General features: G+C 36.6%; 2 protein-coding genes across 3 annotated transcripts; both read right to left on the minus strand.

The window, feature by feature from the left end:
* Nucleotides 1-45: 45 nt before the first annotated feature.
* Nucleotides 46-4478, minus strand: cldnd1b (claudin domain containing 1b). 2 transcript variants are annotated; one of them, XM_058793629.1, is made up of 5 exons: nucleotides 4328-4478; nucleotides 3081-3593; nucleotides 2858-2965; nucleotides 1778-1915; nucleotides 46-1694 (listed from the first exon to the last, which is right to left on the minus strand). In XM_058793629.1, the coding sequence occupies exons 2-5, from the start codon at nucleotides 3373-3375 to the stop codon at nucleotides 1474-1476; spliced, it is 762 nt and encodes a 253-aa protein (XP_058649612.1). In that variant the 5' UTR covers nucleotides 3376-3593; nucleotides 4328-4478; the 3' UTR covers nucleotides 46-1473. The 2 variants fall into 2 exon arrangements, with proteins under 2 accessions (XP_058649612.1, XP_058649699.1); XM_058793716.1 differs by lacking the exon at nucleotides 4328-4478 and adding an exon at nucleotides 4137-4279.
* Nucleotides 4479-6331: 1853 nt separating this feature from the next.
* On the minus strand, nucleotides 6332-18345 carry glb1 (galactosidase, beta 1). Its single transcript, XM_058788957.1, is given in 17 exon segments — nucleotides 6332-6624; nucleotides 6627-6849; nucleotides 7353-7607; nucleotides 8131-8262; nucleotides 8779-8892; nucleotides 9016-9105; nucleotides 9231-9305; nucleotides 9423-9535; nucleotides 9616-9656; nucleotides 9757-9878; nucleotides 10046-10104; nucleotides 10265-10445; nucleotides 15386-15480; nucleotides 15591-15651; nucleotides 15976-16126; nucleotides 16437-16606; nucleotides 17455-18345. Coding segments are annotated over 17 exon segments (2025 nt in total). The 5' UTR covers nucleotides 17512-18345; the 3' UTR covers nucleotides 6332-6538.
* Nucleotides 18346-18561: the final 216 nt, after the last annotated feature.

The following is an 18561-nucleotide window of genomic DNA, read 5'->3' on the forward strand; positions in this document are numbered from 1 at the left end:
CAATGAATGGCTCATTTATCTGCTGCTAAAACATGAGCAACAGTGTTTTGGATGAAAAGATATTTATTGTGACCAGCAAAATGTGACAGGACCGTGTACAAAACTGTATAAAAAAGGCAAAACCGTCTGAAGTATTGACATCACGAAAACGTCACAGTGGAGTGTGAGGTATCCTCTTGACTGTATTGCTCATATGCTGTTACTCTTGCCTGATTGCTTTGAGAAAATTGAGCCTCTCTTGGACTCAAAATAAAAGAACAAAACAAAAAGCACTCACTTGAAAAAAAATTTGATCTCAAATATTACAACACGCAGAATAAACCACATGGCACGGTGTGATTTTTACCACTGGTACGATTTTTGCACAATATGATGAAATCTACAACTGACAGCAAGTCATCTACAGATTTTCATGTCAAAGTGTGCATGATATACGTGATGAATGACAGCAGTAACTGGATGTTTTAAGTCCACATCATTTAACAAACAAAATTGACAAATTAAATTGTGCCTTTGCACTAATTTCACCAATGTTACATTATGATTATGACGCTACATATCACATTATGCAATCCTAAACTGCTGAGAAAATCTGCAAAGTATATCAAAAACAACATCATGGTAAAAATCACAACGTGCACCAGCTAAATGTTTTAAATGAAGTATAAATAAGTATATAAACCACAGCGGAGATGGTTTTAAATTACTACTTGAACCATCACAGAACATCATAACTCGATTATAATCAAAGTCACCAAACAAGTGTAAAGTACATAATTAAATACATTCTCAAAGAGAAACTAAACGGTAAACAACAGATTATAACCAATGCAAAGCACAAGAAAAAAATAAATAAGAAAACCAAATGTTCAGGAAAACACAAAAGGCTCAAGTGGTTAATGCTTATGACAGACACAAACATTCAGTCTTTCAGGCCAAGGCAAAACCCTATTGCATCTTGGGATTGCAAAGCGCTAAAATGCAATCGCTTCAAGATGTCACTAAGTAGCTACAATACAGGCTGAATAAAAAAACAGAGGTGTTATTTAAAACACGCTGAGGAGATGAAACTAAACCTAACACATCAAAATAAGTTTAGTCAACAGGTAAAGTGCGACTAAACAAAAGGTGAAGCCCCGAATAACTACTGTTTAGTGTTTATAGATGCTTTTCTGTTGAGCAAGAGTCTGTGGATGGATTTCTCATCTTCAACAGCACAGATGCTAACAGAGTGGTTAAAAAGGCAGTTATATAGTAGGAAGATCCTTCAAGAAATGAATATTATTCACAGGACAGTGCTACAGGTGGACGGCGTTAGTTAACCTACTAACTTTGAGCTGTGTGTTCTGACTGTTTCCTTCATAACTTTAGCTTGGTTGAGTGGTAAAAGCAGCCGCTGAAGCGAACATGGCTGGGTGCTTTCTGTGAGAGCAGACAATCGCTTCGGCGACTCTATAGTCAATCCTCTATTGCCTAAGCAACCCTGTAGGCTGTCATTCGAGTGTAGTGTTGGCGGTGGCTCCTCGCGGCCCATATGAAGAGCGCGGCAGCCATGATATGCAGCGGAGACGAGACCAGAGCCAAAAACAAGGACCAGCCCGGTGAATAGTCCATCCCCTCGGGCAGATCGGATATTTCGTGTAACAAATACACGCCAGCGAGGAAGCAGCATACAGTGGCCATGGAACACAAGCCTGAGAAAACAATACACATCAAATCGTATATCTTTTTCTGGGAGCTGTGGAAATATAGCCATTAGCTGTTATTAATGTCTTACCGGCCAGCAGATGCAGCAGCCCTACGAATAGTGTGGGAGTGATACTGCGGCAAAGGCAGGCACACACTCCGATCAACACCGCTAGAAACACCAGCCCCACAGAGACCAGCGGCAGCAGGAACTGACACTTCCACAGGTCTGTGGACACAAACGTTCAAAACATAATGGCAAAGCAAATAACAAAACATCCCGTTGCTCGCTGCTGCTGCTGGTTAAAATACTATATATGAATCAATCTTACTTAAAAAAGGGAAACATCTTGTTAGGACTGTGTCTACACAATAAACAATTAATATAAGTGAATGGAATGAGCATTAAAAATGATGTTGAGAACACTTTTCATTGTCTCAGCATGTTTTTATTATGAGTGCTAGTCAAATAGCTGGGCAATATATATTTCATGTTATCAAGATGATTTTAATGGCAATATAAAATTAGGCAGTATAGTTTTGACATGTTTTTATTTGGTCATTAAGTTTACAATGAAATGTTTGACAAATGAAAAGAAATACAAATCTTACAAATATATACACTACCAATCAAAAGTTTGCAGACTGTAAGATTTTTTTTAAATGTTTCTGAAAGAAGCCTCTTCTCCTCACCAAGAATGCAGTCAAAAGAGTATTATTGTGAAATATTATTACAATTTAAAATAAGTTTTCTATTTTAATATATATTAATGTAATTTATTCCTGTGATTCAAAGCTGAACTTTCAGTGTCACATGATCCTTCAGAAATCATTCTAAAATGCTGATTTACTGCTCAAGAAACATGTATTATTCTTATCAATGTTGAAAACAGTTGCGCTGCTTCATATTTTTGTGAAAACTGTGATACATTCCTTTTTACAGGATTCTCTGATGAATAGAGAGTTCAAAAGAGCAGCATTTATTTGAAACAGATATCTTTTGTAACGTTATAAATGTCTTCACTGTCACTTTTGATTAGTTCAATGCATTTTTACTCAAAAGTAATCATTTAGAAAGGCCCCAGCCTTTTAAATGGTAAATCATCTAAAGAAAGCCCTAGAAAGTATAGGTGTGTGTACAATACATGATTGATTTAGAGTCAGGACGTACATGTACGCAGCAGATCTTCTCCACTGTTAATATTTCCAGGAGATTTGTACTTGGATTCCCACTGCTGCGGCAAAGTAAAGGCCTGACATTTAGTCACCATTATCGGATCTGGAAAGGAGGAAGCGGAGAGCGAGAAGAGAGACAAAGCAAAATGTAGTAAGGATCAATTTTTAACTGATTGCACAACTAATAAAAATACATAACCATAAGCTCCTCTCCTTACCAGGCTCTTTAAACCAGTACGAGTCTTTGGGCACCAGAATGCAGCGCCACCAGAGACCCAGCGTGCCGTTCAGCCGGAACAGAGCGATGCTGTAGCTCCTCTCATCCATGTCCTCCCCCTCAAAATCCTTCTGCAGCATCTGCAGATCCGAGCCGTTGTTGGCGTCGTTGCTGGCCGGCTGGCTGTGGTACTGGTACCAGTTCTGCGTTCCCATGGCAACAGAGAGATAGACGGTGGCAAGCAGGCTCAGCACAGAGCCGATTACCAGCGCCGTGGCGTATCGGTTGTCCACCATGGTTTCAATGACGTAATATAAAAAGACTTTCTGTAGATGGCCAACAATTAACTCTTTAGTTGATGAGTGTGGTGACTGATGTGAAGAGAACGGTCATATCATTTGTACGGATTTTGGTGTCAGAGATTGCTTTTCATCCTCTTATAATATCCAGTGCAGATCGTCAGATCTCATCCTCGTGGAGGTGATCCTTCTTGAGATCCAAAGAAGTGTGTCATCTGAAACAGAGAGGAGTGTGATTACATCTCAAAGTAGTCAAACAAAGTCATGTTTACATAAGTAACAAGTTAATACACTTTTAAGGAGGAAAAACATCCCCCGGATTTGCTAAAGACACTCCTAGTTTCAAGGCATTTAGCCAGGTAGCTAGACATTCATGAGCAAACCTGTCTATTGTATGACTGTGAAATGATTTGTTTATTGCATAAGTTATTTCACATAAAAACACTAAACCGCACATAACAAAAAAAACGAAAAAAAAAAAACAATGGCTAGTCACTTCTAATTTCAAATGGTATGACAACAAAACTTCATTTATAAGAAAGAAAGAAAAGGATTTTACATAATCAAAAACAAAAGAAAACAACAATCAAACTCTTCAAGTGCTCTTTACCACGTCGATGTGTATGTATTACTATTGAGTTAACTATATTATATCATTTTCGCAGCGTTTAAATGCACAAAGGAGCATTTCTTTCCAAATATAATTTAGATATATTTAACCGACACAAGAGCCTAACGTTCAATAATGCGTAACTTACATTAAAGTTGTTTGACGTTGGCTAGCATGGGAGCTAACAGGCTAGGGTGTTTTAGCTACATACTCGACACTTTCGCGAATAAAAGAACATAGTATTTAAACTTTAATTGTTCTGAACTTCATATAAGAACGAAATATCCAATATAGGTTTTTGTTTAAAGCAATAATAGCTGTTTTGCGATTGTAACTTACCATATTGCACACACCCTTCGCGCTGACGGCGACTCCACTTCCGGTTACGATTACAAACGCGCGTGCACAACTCAAGCTAAATCCGCACGGACTCGGGCACGAGCAGTGCTCTCGACCGGATGCACGATGTAAATTTTACTAGGTTTTGTGTTTTAACACGTCCTTACCAAAACGGAAGGACAAAAAAGATAAGAAACTAAACAGTTTTCTACCGTTCATGCTGTATTTCTTACGCTCCATTTCGAGTCTTCCACTTTCCATTCAATAGTTTTGGGGTTTTTTTGAGGCCCAGACAAACAGAATAGAGAATAGTATTATTATTACGTAATTTCACAACAACAACAATCATCATCATTATTATTAAATATTAGAAACTGAAAGAAGCATGATGTCTGAAATAATCGGTGGGTAATGATCGTCTGTCATAATGAGCAGCTCACATCATAAGTGTGTGTTTTGCATGCCATCATCTTTATGCAAAATAAAGTTAACATGCTTTTGACAACTCACACCTTAAGTGAATCACTGCTTATTTGGAGATTTCACATATAAAATCATATTCTTGCAAATACTCCACTTTAGACTCCTGAAATACAGTTTTTTACAATCATTTTTGCACTAATAACAGAACCTTCATGCCATTTTTCAAAACTCTAGACACAAAACTTAAAACAGTCATTATTCGTAATACAGGTTGTCCAATTAATGTTCAAAACCTTGCATATTGTGTTCATATCTTTAAAGAAGCCTTGCATTTGCAGAAGAATTGGTTCAAAAAACTAATTCATTATGAAATATCATAGGAACATTACTTTAGATCACCCACTCACAAGATACCCATAATTTCACTGTTTAGTTGTTCGTACAATCATTAAATATAGTTGTTGAAAACACATGATGCAGCTTTCATTATGGTTCTACACATTCATCCATCATTGTAATAGACTAGAGAGAAAAGTACTCACAACTTTAAATGAGAAAAAGATTAATTGGAAAAAAAAAAGAGAAAAAACTACAGTAAGCCTACAGTAAAATGTCAACTAGAGTGTTCCTCACAGCACTTCTGTGTTTTTATTAACCCTGTCTTGTGGGTTTGGCCACAGGTTCTCATCTACATCATAATGGATGTTTTCATTAGCTAAAATCTTGGGAAAAAATCTTCCTGCATGGCAAAAACAGGCCTGACATTGGTCTCCTCCTGTGACGTCATTGCAGACCTCATCTATGGCCTGGAGAAGAGTGATTGTTTGTGAGGAGCCTATTGTGAATCTTCCAACTCCATGTGGAGGAAAAACTCCTCAGTCAGGTTACAGTAAGGAAAGGGGAGTATGGGAGTAAATACAAGGTGATAAACTGTGGATGGGCCTGAAACCATGATTGCTCTTAGTGCGGTCGCTAGGAATTCTGGGCCCATTGCACTGATTTTGCTATGGGGCCCCTCAAAAACACATTCAGTGGGGAGTGGTCAGGCCCCCAGCGAACATCGTTTCTCCCAACAACAGGCATCTTGAAACTGATCACACCTGAACATACTCCGTCCTCAGTTGCTTCACTTTCATAATCTAAACATGTAATATTGTTCATAATTTTCCATTTAAAAAAAACTATGCTTCAAGAGTAATGCGACGGTTACTTAGCATTTTGAGCAGTTGTCTCCATTGATAGTTAGATCATTGTAATGAAACGAATAAACACTCAATTCAGATGTAATACGTGAGCTGCATTTTGAAATAGTAATACTTTGACGTTAAGTTGTCTCATTTTAAACCAGTGATTTTAGTTCAATGAACAAAAGATCTTTGGTTTATGTGTATTGTATCCAAGCATTTGGAAAAAGTGTTAAATGTTTGGAAAACTGTGCATTTTGATCAGCGGTTGTGAATTATGTGTCTAGAGTTCTGAAAAATGAAATGAAGGTTCTGTTATTAGTGCAAAAATGATTGTTAAAAAAAAAACAACAACTGTAAAACAAATGTGAAAATACCATATACATCACTGGTAAAGAACGTATAAAACAGTGCAGTTTATTTAGCAGGCATCTAGTGCATTAAAATTAAGACCAAAGCTCATTCTTGGAGCATCTTTTACACCTGAGATTTACTGTACAGTACATTACTGTACATGTGCGATATATTACTGTAGATTCACAGTGATCATATTTTCAATACAGTACTCATGTGTGTCATCTTTTACAACTTCCTACTTCATCCTTTAGACTCCTTCAAAGCAGTAAAATGTGTGACGCGAATGTTTTATTCTAAGATCGTTCTGCTCCAGAAGGTCTTGTCTGTTGAACTTTTCTTGTAGTGGCCGGTTGACTTCACAGTGCCGTTTATGACAGGAGTGTCAGTGAACTCCACAGTGCAGGGACCCGAGGAGCAAGGTGACGCCTCCAACTCCAGGACAGTTATGTTGTTTTGGGCCGAGATGCTGAGCAGGTGGGCTGGGACAAAGAGCGTTATCTGTGGTCCACGGGACGGCCAGTAGCGGCCTACGTTAAAACCGTTAATCCACACTTGACCCTGAAATAAAACGTACGATGTGATCTCTTTATTACACCAGCGCTGATCTATTGGGAATCTGATCTCTTCACATTTATAAATGGATTTCAGTGTAACCAACAGAATAGGGGTGTAACGATAAGTCGATTAATGGATTGATTCTGTGATTTTCCTAATGCATCGCGATTCTCTCTTGAATTGATTCTGAACTTAGTTTTTAACAGCAGATGGTGCTCTAGGCTAGTTTTTAACCGCACACTCAAATGCTCATGACGAAGACTGCTTGAGCGTTCAACAATGTAAACAACCCACTGTGAACACTCTTGTAATTCGCTTCAACCTTTTTGAACTTTATGAATGATTATTTTAAGTGGTGTGTGTAAGGAACTGAAAGCAAGCTGTTTCTAAAGCATGCAGTGCCATCTGCTGTTAAAACTAAGCTCAGAATCGATTTCAGAGAGAATTGCGATGCATTAGATTAAGCGATTTATCGTTACACCCCTACAACAGAATCAGACTCCTACCTTCCGCCAGTTGGGAAACTGGATGTATGTGTCCTGAGGGAGGTCAGGGATGCCGTCGGGGATGATGAAGCTGCCAGCGTAGAAGGTTGGAGGTGAAAGAGCAGGAGGAGGGGAGGTATTGAAGCTGCTGGAGGTGGAGATGAATCCGCTCGATGCCGATAACAGGCCCTTGTGCACTGCTTCATCTATACTCAGAGAGTACACCGTCCAGTTACCCAGAACATCAGCACCCAGAGTCAGATTAAACACCAGACCCTGAGGAACAGAAAGAAGACGTGAAGAAAGGATATGGAAAAATGGTAAAGATGGAACAAATAATAATAACAATAAAATAAGTTATTCTTACAGAAGTTAAGAATTTGTGCATTTACCATTTTTATGATTTTTTTTTTTTTTAATTTTACTAATAATTTAATATTACTAAATATTTACATTTTTAAATTTAGGTTTCATTTATTTTTATTTCAGTTTAAGTGTTTTATTCATTTATTTAGAGTTTAATTTTAGTGCTTCATTTTCTGATGTTCATTTAGTATCTTATATTTAGATTTTATTTTATGTTAGCTTTATTTCAATTAACAAAAATGTTTTTAAAGTTTGTAGTTAGTAGTTTGTTTTAGTTAACAATAATAATAACCCTGCTGTGGACACCGCTTGAAATCTGTGAGAGGAATGACAGTCTAAATTTTTCAGTGGGATTTATGATTTATGATTGTTAGAACAGGCTGAGGTACTGAGGAGGAGTAAAACAGGAAGTGGATAGGAAAGTTATGGTTGCCTTGAAGTCATTAATTTCTCTGCCGTAGTTGATTGTGCCCATGTTCTCCACCAGGATGTCCACACGGCTGCCAGCTTTCCCGGTTATATTAATGGTGAGTGCCTTGTTTCTCTCCAAAATACCAGCAGCAATCTAAACAATGAAAGGATTTAATGAGCAAAGGATGAAATTTAACAATCCTGTTCAAAAGTTTGGGGTCAGCAAGATTTTGTAATGTTTTTAAAAGAACTCTCTCATGCTCAATTTATTTAATCAAAAATACAGTAAAATTGTGAAATATTATTACAATTTAAATTGTATATTATTTTAAATTTAAAATGTAATATATTCCTGTGATGTAAAGCTGAATTTTCAGCATCATTACTCCAGTCTTCAGTGTCATGTGATCCTTCAGAAATTATTCTAATATGCTGATTTGATGCTCAAGCAACATTTCTGTTTATTTTCAATGTTGAACACACTTGTGCTGCCCCAAACTTTTGAACGGTAGTGTATATGAATGTTGTGTTATGCAAAAGCTTCCAATTAGATATAAATCGGTGCACAAACTTTATCTTATGTTAAAATCTTACAGAGCACCATCGCAGCTATTATGATTGAGTAACTCATAGCACAGTAAGACAGTCGGAGTAAAGCAGTGCTTCTTACACCATCAATGGATATGTAGGCCCGATCATGGACTCCATTTAGAGGGGACGACAGCGGGGTGGGCTTCAAACAGCTGACAGGTAACACAGTCTGATACAGCATGAAGCCAAATGCCTGACCAGATAATGAGACATCCATAGTCAATGCACGAATAAGATAAAGCAATGACCACAGAGGGAACATGTAAATAACATGACTGAACATAACTTCACATTTGCTGACGAGATGTGGGCATACCTGATTCATTTCAGTAAATGTTAGTGGGTAAAGAGTTTTTACAGGGCCAGAGAAAGATAATATATCTAAGAACTCTGACACAGTCTTGAGCTGCAAGGAAAAAAAAGAGATCATTCACACTTTAGTCGCAAGAAAAACCGAGGTGTTATACAGAAAACAGAAAATATAAATCATGTTACAACAGTAGACAGGCAAAGACGCAAAAAGCGACTAACCTTCTTCATCTGCACTTGCCCATAAGCAAATTTAGGTGTTGATGGAGGCAGCACTCCCCCTGGTATCTCTTTGTACTGTATAAAAAAAACCCACACACACAATCAGATCAGTTTGAATCATTAGCAGCTTATTGAATTTCTCTATCAAAAATCATAATTCTTTTAAGAAATAGCTATTTTTCCAATCTTTACCATTTTGATGACTTCTCTTATGGCGAAATACTTTTCTGTGAGGTCTCCAGCTTCTGTAAGCGGGGCGTCAAAGTCATAGCTGGTTGGTTGAGGACTATAAGGAGTGTTGGCACCTATAATTTGATAAAAACATGAATCAACACACATTCTAATGTATTTTTGGCTTGCTAAGTTACAAATCTCTAAAACCTACCATTCCAATAGCCAAAGGTAGTTCCACCGATGAACATATATCTGGAAAGCAAGAAAAAAATAAAAAAATGAATTTCAGAAGTAAATTTTCAGTGTAAAACGGATATTTCGGTTCAGTTGTTACTATGGGCGACCAACTCACAAGTTAACATTGGCTCCCACTTCCAGAATTTCATTGAGGGTCTTGACCACAGCAGCTGTGGGAACCACAGAGTGTTTCTCGCCCCAGTGATCCAACCAGCCTGTGTAGAACTCTGAGTTCACCTGCAAAAAGAGCCATCATTTCCATTTCCAGAGCACATTTCTATCTGTTAAAATGTTTCACATCACATTTTACGGCTTCAGATAAAAACATTTGCTTCTTAAATACATGGAAGGCAAAGCCATTTTCTTTACATTCAACCACTGATAGGAAGGTTTTTGCGTCTTACCAAAGGCCCACGTGGCTCTGCATGTCTCTGTGCTTTAAAAGCAGCAGTTACATTTGAACCTGCACAAAAATACAACAAATGCCGTTTTTACTGATTTCCAGAATTCAGGAGTTAAAAGCTTGTAATGTCAGAGGTTTAGTAATGAACATTTTTTGAAACACTTTAAGGAATGTGAAGGTAATATACAAGTCATATTGGTGATATATAGGATATGCAGACCTGGGCCGAAGTCAACGGTGGCATAGATGCCCTGGAGGGATCCACACTTGAGATAACCCACACCTGCTCCATCTGTGGTGAACAGGACCACCTCATTTCCCAGATGAGCGCGAAACAGCTGGCTGAGATGCCGCATGTAATTATAATCACAGGCAAAGTAACTGCCGTATTCATTCTCTACCTGCATAGGGGGAAACATTAATTTATTTGCCCTGAAAAAGTGTGAAAAAACAAATGTACTATTTATCTACACAATGCATGTATTTTTACTCATATATACACACACACACACAGGTTGCATCTCAAATTACAATATTTTGAAATAAGTTACAAAAAAAAAAAAATGTACTTTCCACAAAGTGAAACTTTCATATATTCTAGACTGATTACATATAGAGTCAAACTTTTTTTTTTAATTGCATTTTAATTTTGATGATTAGAACTTACAGCTCAATATTAGAATATTTCCTAAGATCAATTAAAAAAAAAAAAAAGGATTGGCAAAACAGAAAAGTTCAAGAAAGAAAAGTTCTTTAAAGTAAGTTCATTTATGCACTCAATACTTGGTCGGGGCTCGTTTAGCACAAACTCCAGCATCAGTGAGGTGTGGCATGGAAGAGATCAGCCTGTGGTACTACTGAGGCACTATTGAGCCTTCAGCTCGTCTGTATTGTTGGATCGACTGTTTCTCATCTTTCTCTTGAAAATATCCCATAGATTCCATATGGGGTTCAGGTCAGGCATGTTGGCTGGCCAATCAAGCACAGTAATATCATGGTCAGCAAACCACTTGGAAGTGCTTTTGGCACTGTGGGCAGGTGCTAAAGTCCTGCTGGAGAAGGAAATTAGCATCTCCATAAAGCTTGTCAGCAGATGGAAGCATAAAGTGCTCCAAAATCTCCTGCTAGACGGCTGCATTGACTCTGGACTTGATAAAACACAATGGACCAACACCAGCAGACGTCACGACACCCCAAATCATCACTGACTTCGGAAACTTCACACTGGACTTCAAGCAGCTTGGATTCTGTGCCTCTCCATTCTGTTTTACTTTACATGCAATGAATCTAGAATATATTAAAGTTTCACTTTTGAAATAAGTTTCAAAAAACTTTCACGATATTCAAATTTTGAGATGCACCTGTGTGTGTATGTATGCATGCATGTATACAAATAAAATACATAATACAGTGCCTTCCATAAGTATTGGAACAGTAAAGACAAAACTGCTCTGTTTGCTGTGGAGTCAAGAAATCTGTAAATATGATTAAAAGATGAATGTGATACAAAACTACAGAATGTCACATTTTATTATTGGGTGATTCAACACAGATGTTTTATCAGATGAGAAGATCAGCACTTTTGGAGTTTCATCCCTCTATCTGATGTGAGCATAAGTATTGGAACAGTTGCCTCGCAGGTCTTTCTAAGTGATCAGCTGTGTCCTGTTGCATTAATTCTTCAGATATTAAAAGCAGGGAATATGTCGTATCAGTTATATCCATTGCTTCTGCATTCTGAGTCTTGCATTTGATGACACACACAAACCAGGATGAAGACGAGGGAGCTGACTCTGAGAGAAAAGCAAGCAATTTGGATGATAAAAGAAAAGGAGGAAGTCAATTAGAGCTATAGCAAAAACAAAGGGCATGGAGAAATTAAGAGTTTGGAGACCACCGGAGACATCAGCAGCACAACAACGACCTGATCAGCTGGGAAAAACAGTAGTTGATGACAGGCAAATCATAAAAGCTGTGAAAATGTACCCTAAAATACATGTCTGTAAAATCACCAACAACCTCCAGAAAGCTGGGGTGATGCTCTGACAATCTACTGTCTGCAGGAGACTTTGACACAGACTTACAGATGCTACACAGCAAGATGCAAACCTCTGACCAGCACCAAAAATAGAAAGGCAAGATTAGAGTTTGCAAAAGCCAGTAGAGTTTTGGAACTGTGTTTATGGACAGATGAGACAAAGATGAACCTTTATCTAAGTGATGGGAAAGCAAAAGTGTGGAGGAAAAGGGAACTGCAAATGATCCCAAGCCTACAGCCTCATCTGTAAAGCATGGTGGAGGTGGTGTCATGGCATGGGCATGCATGGCTGTCTGGAAAGGAATTTGGAAGGGTACAAAACCATCTTGCCTACCAATATTCAAGAAAATGAACCAGATTCATCAAAGCACTTCATATTGCATCAGGACAATAACCCAAAACACCCTGCCCGTTTAGTCAAGGAGTTTATCAGGGCAAAAAATGTAAAGTCTTAGATTGCTCAAATCAATCTCCAGATTTAAATCCGATTTAACATGAATTTCACCAGATGAAGAGGAGACTAAAGGCAGAAACTCCACAAAACAAGCAACAATTGGAATTGGCTGCATTAAAGGCTGGGAAAAGCATTTCAAAGGATAAGATCAAGAGTCTGGTGACGTCCATGGGTTGCAGATTCACTGCTCTGATTGCACGCAAGGGATCTGCAACTAAATAATAGCTTTTAATCTTTTACATCTGCCTTAAGTTCATCTGTCCCAATACTTATGCACACATCAATGAGTGGGATGAACTCTAAAACTGCGGTCCTTTTTATTTGGTAAAACAGCTAATAATAAAATGTGACACTTTACTTTTGTCTCATATTCATCTTTTAATCATATTTGCAAATGTCTTGACTCCACAGCAAACAGAGCAATTTTGTCTTTACTGTTCCAATACTTATGGAGGGCACTGTGTGTGTGTGTATGGGTCATTGACGTATAAGGATTTAACAGGCCAATTTTAAAATACAAAAATTATAATATCATAATTGTTCAAACATTAAGAATGTTGTGTACACAAATTCATGTTAAAATTAAATGATTTTATTGTTTTTTCATCTAGATGAATTGGCAGTAGCCTTATAAAAAAAATAAATAAATAAAAAAATAAATAAATAAAAAGTCATGTGGTGCGACCATGATTAATTAAAATTAAATAAATTGCTTAACATGCTTAACATTTTTAAAAAATGTTCTCAGTAATTAAAGTGTTTAGAAACAAAGTATTTGCATTTGAGTTTGTAAATAATGACCTCTTATTTTTGTTCTATAATTTCTGAGTTGCCTTCTTAAATGTAGTTAACAGACTTATTTTTGACTAACAGACTTATTTTATTATATTAAACTGCATAAAACTAAGAAATATTTTTTTAAAACACCATTCACTTAAGCATACTGTAGCAGTGATTTATATCTCAACCACAGAAATTAGTTTTTATTTTTAATTTAATACAGTTATTGCTATTATTGCTCGCACCACATGATGAGTGGTCGCTCCAAATGACACCATGACCTTATATCATTAAAAATCTAAAGAGACATGTGTGAAAAGTGCAGCATGTGGCATTAACTGCAGGCATTTCTTTAGCCCCAGTTATTTTTGTACTTTGCCCAATATTGGCTGCTCAACTGACCCTTCGCCAGGAGTTTGATTAACAGGCGAGCTGACATATAATGAACGTGACAATTTTGTCCGACAAACAAACCAGACAGGAGAGTAGATTAACGTTGGTGGACTTGAACTTGAAAAATGATGTGCATCACATCTTTTCACGGTTGAAACAAGATACCTTCTGATGTTCATTCAGGTTTATTTTGTGCTATAACTAGTAAAGATGAAGAGATGATCGGTTCATGTGGTGCTTGAACTGAGGCGATCTGTCACGACACATTAAAAAGCCCCAAAACAGTATTTGTTGTTTGAATTTCTTAAAAAAAAAAAAAAAAAAGACAAAATTTGAACACGGAGACTTTGTTTCATACCAAAAATAACCAGCTCGGTCTTGTATGTCTGCGCATTGTCAGTGTCCTCTTTGCTCCGTGATGTATTTTTCATAGCATGAGAACATGATGCGTGGCATGAAAGTGCAATGGTTTGTCGGATGCAGCAACAGTAAATAAGGGGGGCGGGTCTTTGTGAAGGGTCAATTTAAAGTAGGGGGAGGTTGCTGGCTCAGGTTCTGAGATGACAACATGAACATTTTTCTTATAGTAGAAAAGTTTGTGCTAGACTGCAGGGTCAGAATTAACATGCTGCCTATGGTGAGGATTTATTTTTCTTTGCTTGGCAGTGTAATCTGGTAGAATAGATTAAAGTTGTTATTAATAAATAAATAATAAATTACTAATAAATGCAAAGTTACCAAACTAAAATTACATGCTCTGAATTATTTTTGCATTTTTTTTTCTCATATTATACAAATATTAAACAAACTGTCTGAAATGACCCAAATTGCATAAAATCATAAATTGAATATAAAAGCACAAAAACGGCCAATCTGGGACACATATATACAATGGAAAACACTCTGCAGTGGTCGCGCCACATGATATTTTCAAATTCAGTCAAAATTTACAAAAAAATTCAACATAAAAGTCCCAAAATGGTAGTTTCTTGATGGTCACACCACATGATATTTCATACAATTGAAATCATCGGACAAAGTTTGTTTGTATATTATGATGGAAATATAAATACAAATGCTTTGCAGTTTTATACAGGATTACAAAACACTTTGGAAATCATGCCAAATGGTGCAGAAAATTAATCTGAATAAATTTAGGGTAATTTCAGAGATGTTTACAAGAAAAAAAAAAAAAAAAAAAAAAAGTTATGGCCAGACGGTCGCACCACGTGATATTTTGACACTTTGAATAACAGAAAAATTACAAATAACTAATGTTTTTTGAAAAGTTAAAGTGAGTTCATACATGGGAGAGGTCTTTCATATATATATATATATATATATATATCTTTATGCATTTAATCCAATTTTAACTGAAAAATGCAATCGGACAGAAAATTTAGGTGTCGCGTCATACTGAAATGGCCTAGAGTAAAAATATTCTTCATACCCATGGAAATCCTAAGCGGACAACTTGAATGTTAAATAATAAGGCGGAAAAGAAATGGGCAATTGTGAAATACTAGTTCAACAGGAAATATCACTGATCAGTACCATGAGTTAAGCACTACGCAAGGTGTGAAACCATATCTTCAAATGTGTAAATAAACATCTGACACACACGCATATAAATAGATGTTACTTTCATTAGAGTGATTATTATATAACTGTCTTACTTGCACAGTAATGATGGGTCCTCCGTTCTGGTATAGGTTACGGTTCAAGATGGGCAACAACTGCCCCATCCACTTATCCACTGCTGCAAGGTAATCTAGAATAATACAAAAGAGCTCTGAATGAATTACTGTAGTTTATAAGCCATACATTTCACTCATTCAACTGGATATTTTCCCATTTGAGGTTAATCAATAACTGCATTACCTGGATCAGATGATCGCAGTAAAATATCTTTCTTTTTCAACAGCCAGGAAGGCAAACCGCCCTAAAACAAGAAACATTGAGCCAGCTGTGGTATTCTGTTCATATTCTGTTTCTTTTACAATATGCTTTTCTTTTTTCGCTATACACAACTGCTCATTTGTTGAAATATTGGAGTATTGGGCACCGTTTAAACTTTAAAATAACATTTGAAACATTACATCAGTCTTCTAATGATTCCAAAAGACTCTATTCAGGTTTTTAAGCACTTCTATGGATTAATACTTTAAATATTTGAATTAAATCAGAATGATTAACTTTATAGGATACGCATTTAAAAAATACATGCGTTTCTGCCTACAATTTAGTTGTCTCAATCTTTTCTCACCATATCCCACTCCGCACAGATGTAGGGGCCCGGTCTCATGATGACCAGCAGGCCAATGTCTCGGCACAGCTGTAGGAAGTGCTCTAGATCACGGTCTCCGCTGAAGTCGAACTGACCAGGCACCGGCTCGTGGAAGCTCCATGGCACATATCTGTGGGTTAATTTGGCCATTTGTAAAATCTGAGTTGAAATTATCTTATGGGTTTATAAAAAGTTAGAAGAAAAATAATATTTAAGGTTCTGGCCATTGATTACATATACATTACAAAATAACTTCAGAATTAATTATATCTGCAACGAGCAACTTAACATATTTTATAGCTCAGAAAAAAGTATATAACTTCAAAAATGTCCATGATTTTGATTTTATTAATATCCATGACTTTTCCAGACAGATTTTCCCTGGGCGAACTCGTAATATTTCATATGACTGACACTGAATCATAGTCAGTTCCTCTTACGTCTGGATGGCGTTCAAACCAGCCATGTACATCTTGAGTAGCCGGTCCTTCCAATAGACACTGGGGATCCTGCTGTAGTGGATGCTGCCAGAGATGTAGCGAAATGGCTCTCCATCTTTAAGGAAGCAGTTTTGACTGTAATCAATGGAGAAACTGGGTTTTGTGGCAAACTAAAAGGAGGAAGATACAACGTGCTTTAAAAACATGAAAATTGTTAACCGTGAGCTAAAGGAAACAGATCACCCAACTTAAAAAAAAAAAAAAAAAAAAAAAAGACCAACAGATATCAAATACAGTATTCCAGAGAGTGTAATTATATCATTCACTCAGCCTTATGTTCCAAACTGGCTTGCTTTCTTCCACTGAACACAAACAAATATATTTTGCAGAATATCTAAACTATTTTATTTCTATACAAAGAGGATTTGAGTGGCATTTGAGCAACAAAAACATTATCTCACAGTATTTTTTTTTTTTTTGGGACAACAGTCCCAGTCTCCATTCATTTTTACTGCATGGAAGAGAGCAGCTTTTTCGCCATCCTTTAAAATATTAATGTTTATTTGGAAAGAAAATCATACTGATATGGGACAACATGAGGATGAATAAATGATGACAAACAATTGTAATTTTCTGGCGAATTATCCCTTTAAATAATCACAACAAAATTGCCATTATCAGGTTTATGTTTGATAACTGACTTCCTCACATGACATGTCACAAGACACATGTCATGACAGACTGGACACACCTGTCAGCTTTAAAGATCCGCGTTTTTTTACATAACATCTGACCGAATCACTCAAAGCAGGAGTATTCATCTATAAACTGCAAATTCTCTGAATTACAAAACACTGAAAAGTATGACACTTTTCGCAAATGTATGAACTCTCTCAATTACAAGTAGCCTAATAGAGAAGACATCTGCACAGTAGCCAATGCATCTATTAGTAACCTCAGAACTTTACGTTTGGTTTAAATTATACCATTTAAATAAACAGACAAAGTTAATACTTGCCGTGACCAATGGCAGGGTCAGGAGGAGAACCGACATCAGTCCGACACCAGGCGCCATGGTGTTTGAACAGGCGAACAGCGGACCGGAAGTCAAATGCCATTGTTTTGGTTCTACTAGAGACGTACTACTCGAGAATGAATCGTTCTCTGGAGTCGAATCTTTTTAATGAACTAGCTGAACCGGTTCACAGGACCATAGACAAGACTGCTCTAAACAATTCGCTCACGAGTCGAACTGAATCATTAGAACGAGTCAACAGCTCATGAGAAGCGTCTCTTCACAATAAGAGTACTTTATTTGAATCCGGCCTAGTATTATTATTTATTTTCACTACAAGTAATTCAATGAAGTAAAATTAAAAACGCAAATGCTTATACATAGTGAGTTAAAAAAAAAAAATTGTATTCGTAAGAAATTAGTTTGACAGATATTAGTGCGCAAAAAACAAACAAACAAACAAAAAAATAAAATAAAAAATAGAGAACCATCAGACATGTTCACGAATTAAACGTTTTAGCCTAAAACCTAATTTTTGAGAAAATAATTTTTTGTCTTAATACATGTTTTTTAATATTGCGAAAAACTAAACCGGACAGTTGAAAATAAACACCATTAGTAGCTAATAGAAAATCGTAATAAACAAAAAATATGAGAGAGTAGGCTACATCTGGAACGTTGTCAAATTATAGCGCAAAAGCTTCTACAATTTTTTTTTAATTCATATACTTTAAAATGCCCTTTAATACGACGCCGTTTTAGTGCCACGTTAAAAAAGAAAAAAAATCTAAGATTACGAGGTTAAAGTCGTAATGTTTCGAGAATTTAAATCGCAGAAATTAAAGTGATAATATTTTGAGAGTACACAGTAAAACCCCCAGTATTTAATCAACACTCTCAGTGTATATATAATCCACACTCAGAGTGTTAAAAAAAGTAACACTGAAGCAGTGTTAAAGTTAATGAGATAATTAGTTTAGTAAATGAGTGATGATTGAACATTCGTGAAGAACACCTGCTGTTAACAATCTGAATCACTGAAAGAAAGAGAAAGAATAACAGAAAAAAAGAGACGAGATGAGCAGAAATACAAGAACTACAACTGACTTC

The sequence above is a fragment of the Onychostoma macrolepis genome, chromosome 01 (genome assembly GCF_012432095.1).
Source record: "Onychostoma macrolepis isolate SWU-2019 chromosome 01, ASM1243209v1, whole genome shotgun sequence".
Lineage (NCBI taxonomy): Eukaryota > Metazoa > Chordata > Actinopteri > Cypriniformes > Cyprinidae > Onychostoma > Onychostoma macrolepis.

What these genes read in the sequence shown, in the direction of transcription:
- cldnd1b (XM_058793629.1), bottom strand. Translation starts at nt 3,375, where the DNA reads ATGGTGGACAACCGATACGCCACGGCGCTGGTAATCGGCTCTGTGCTG. An exon ending in GTACTGGTTTAAAGAGCCTG is followed by an intron (nt 2,966 to 3,080) that starts GTAAGGAGAGGA and finishes CCTCCTTTCCAG; the next exon opens with ATCCGATAATGGTGACTAAA. An exon ending in GCTGCTGCATCTGCTGGCCG is followed by an intron (nt 1,695 to 1,777) that starts GTAAGACATTAA and finishes TTGTTTTCTCAG; the next exon opens with GCTTGTGTTCCATGGCCACT.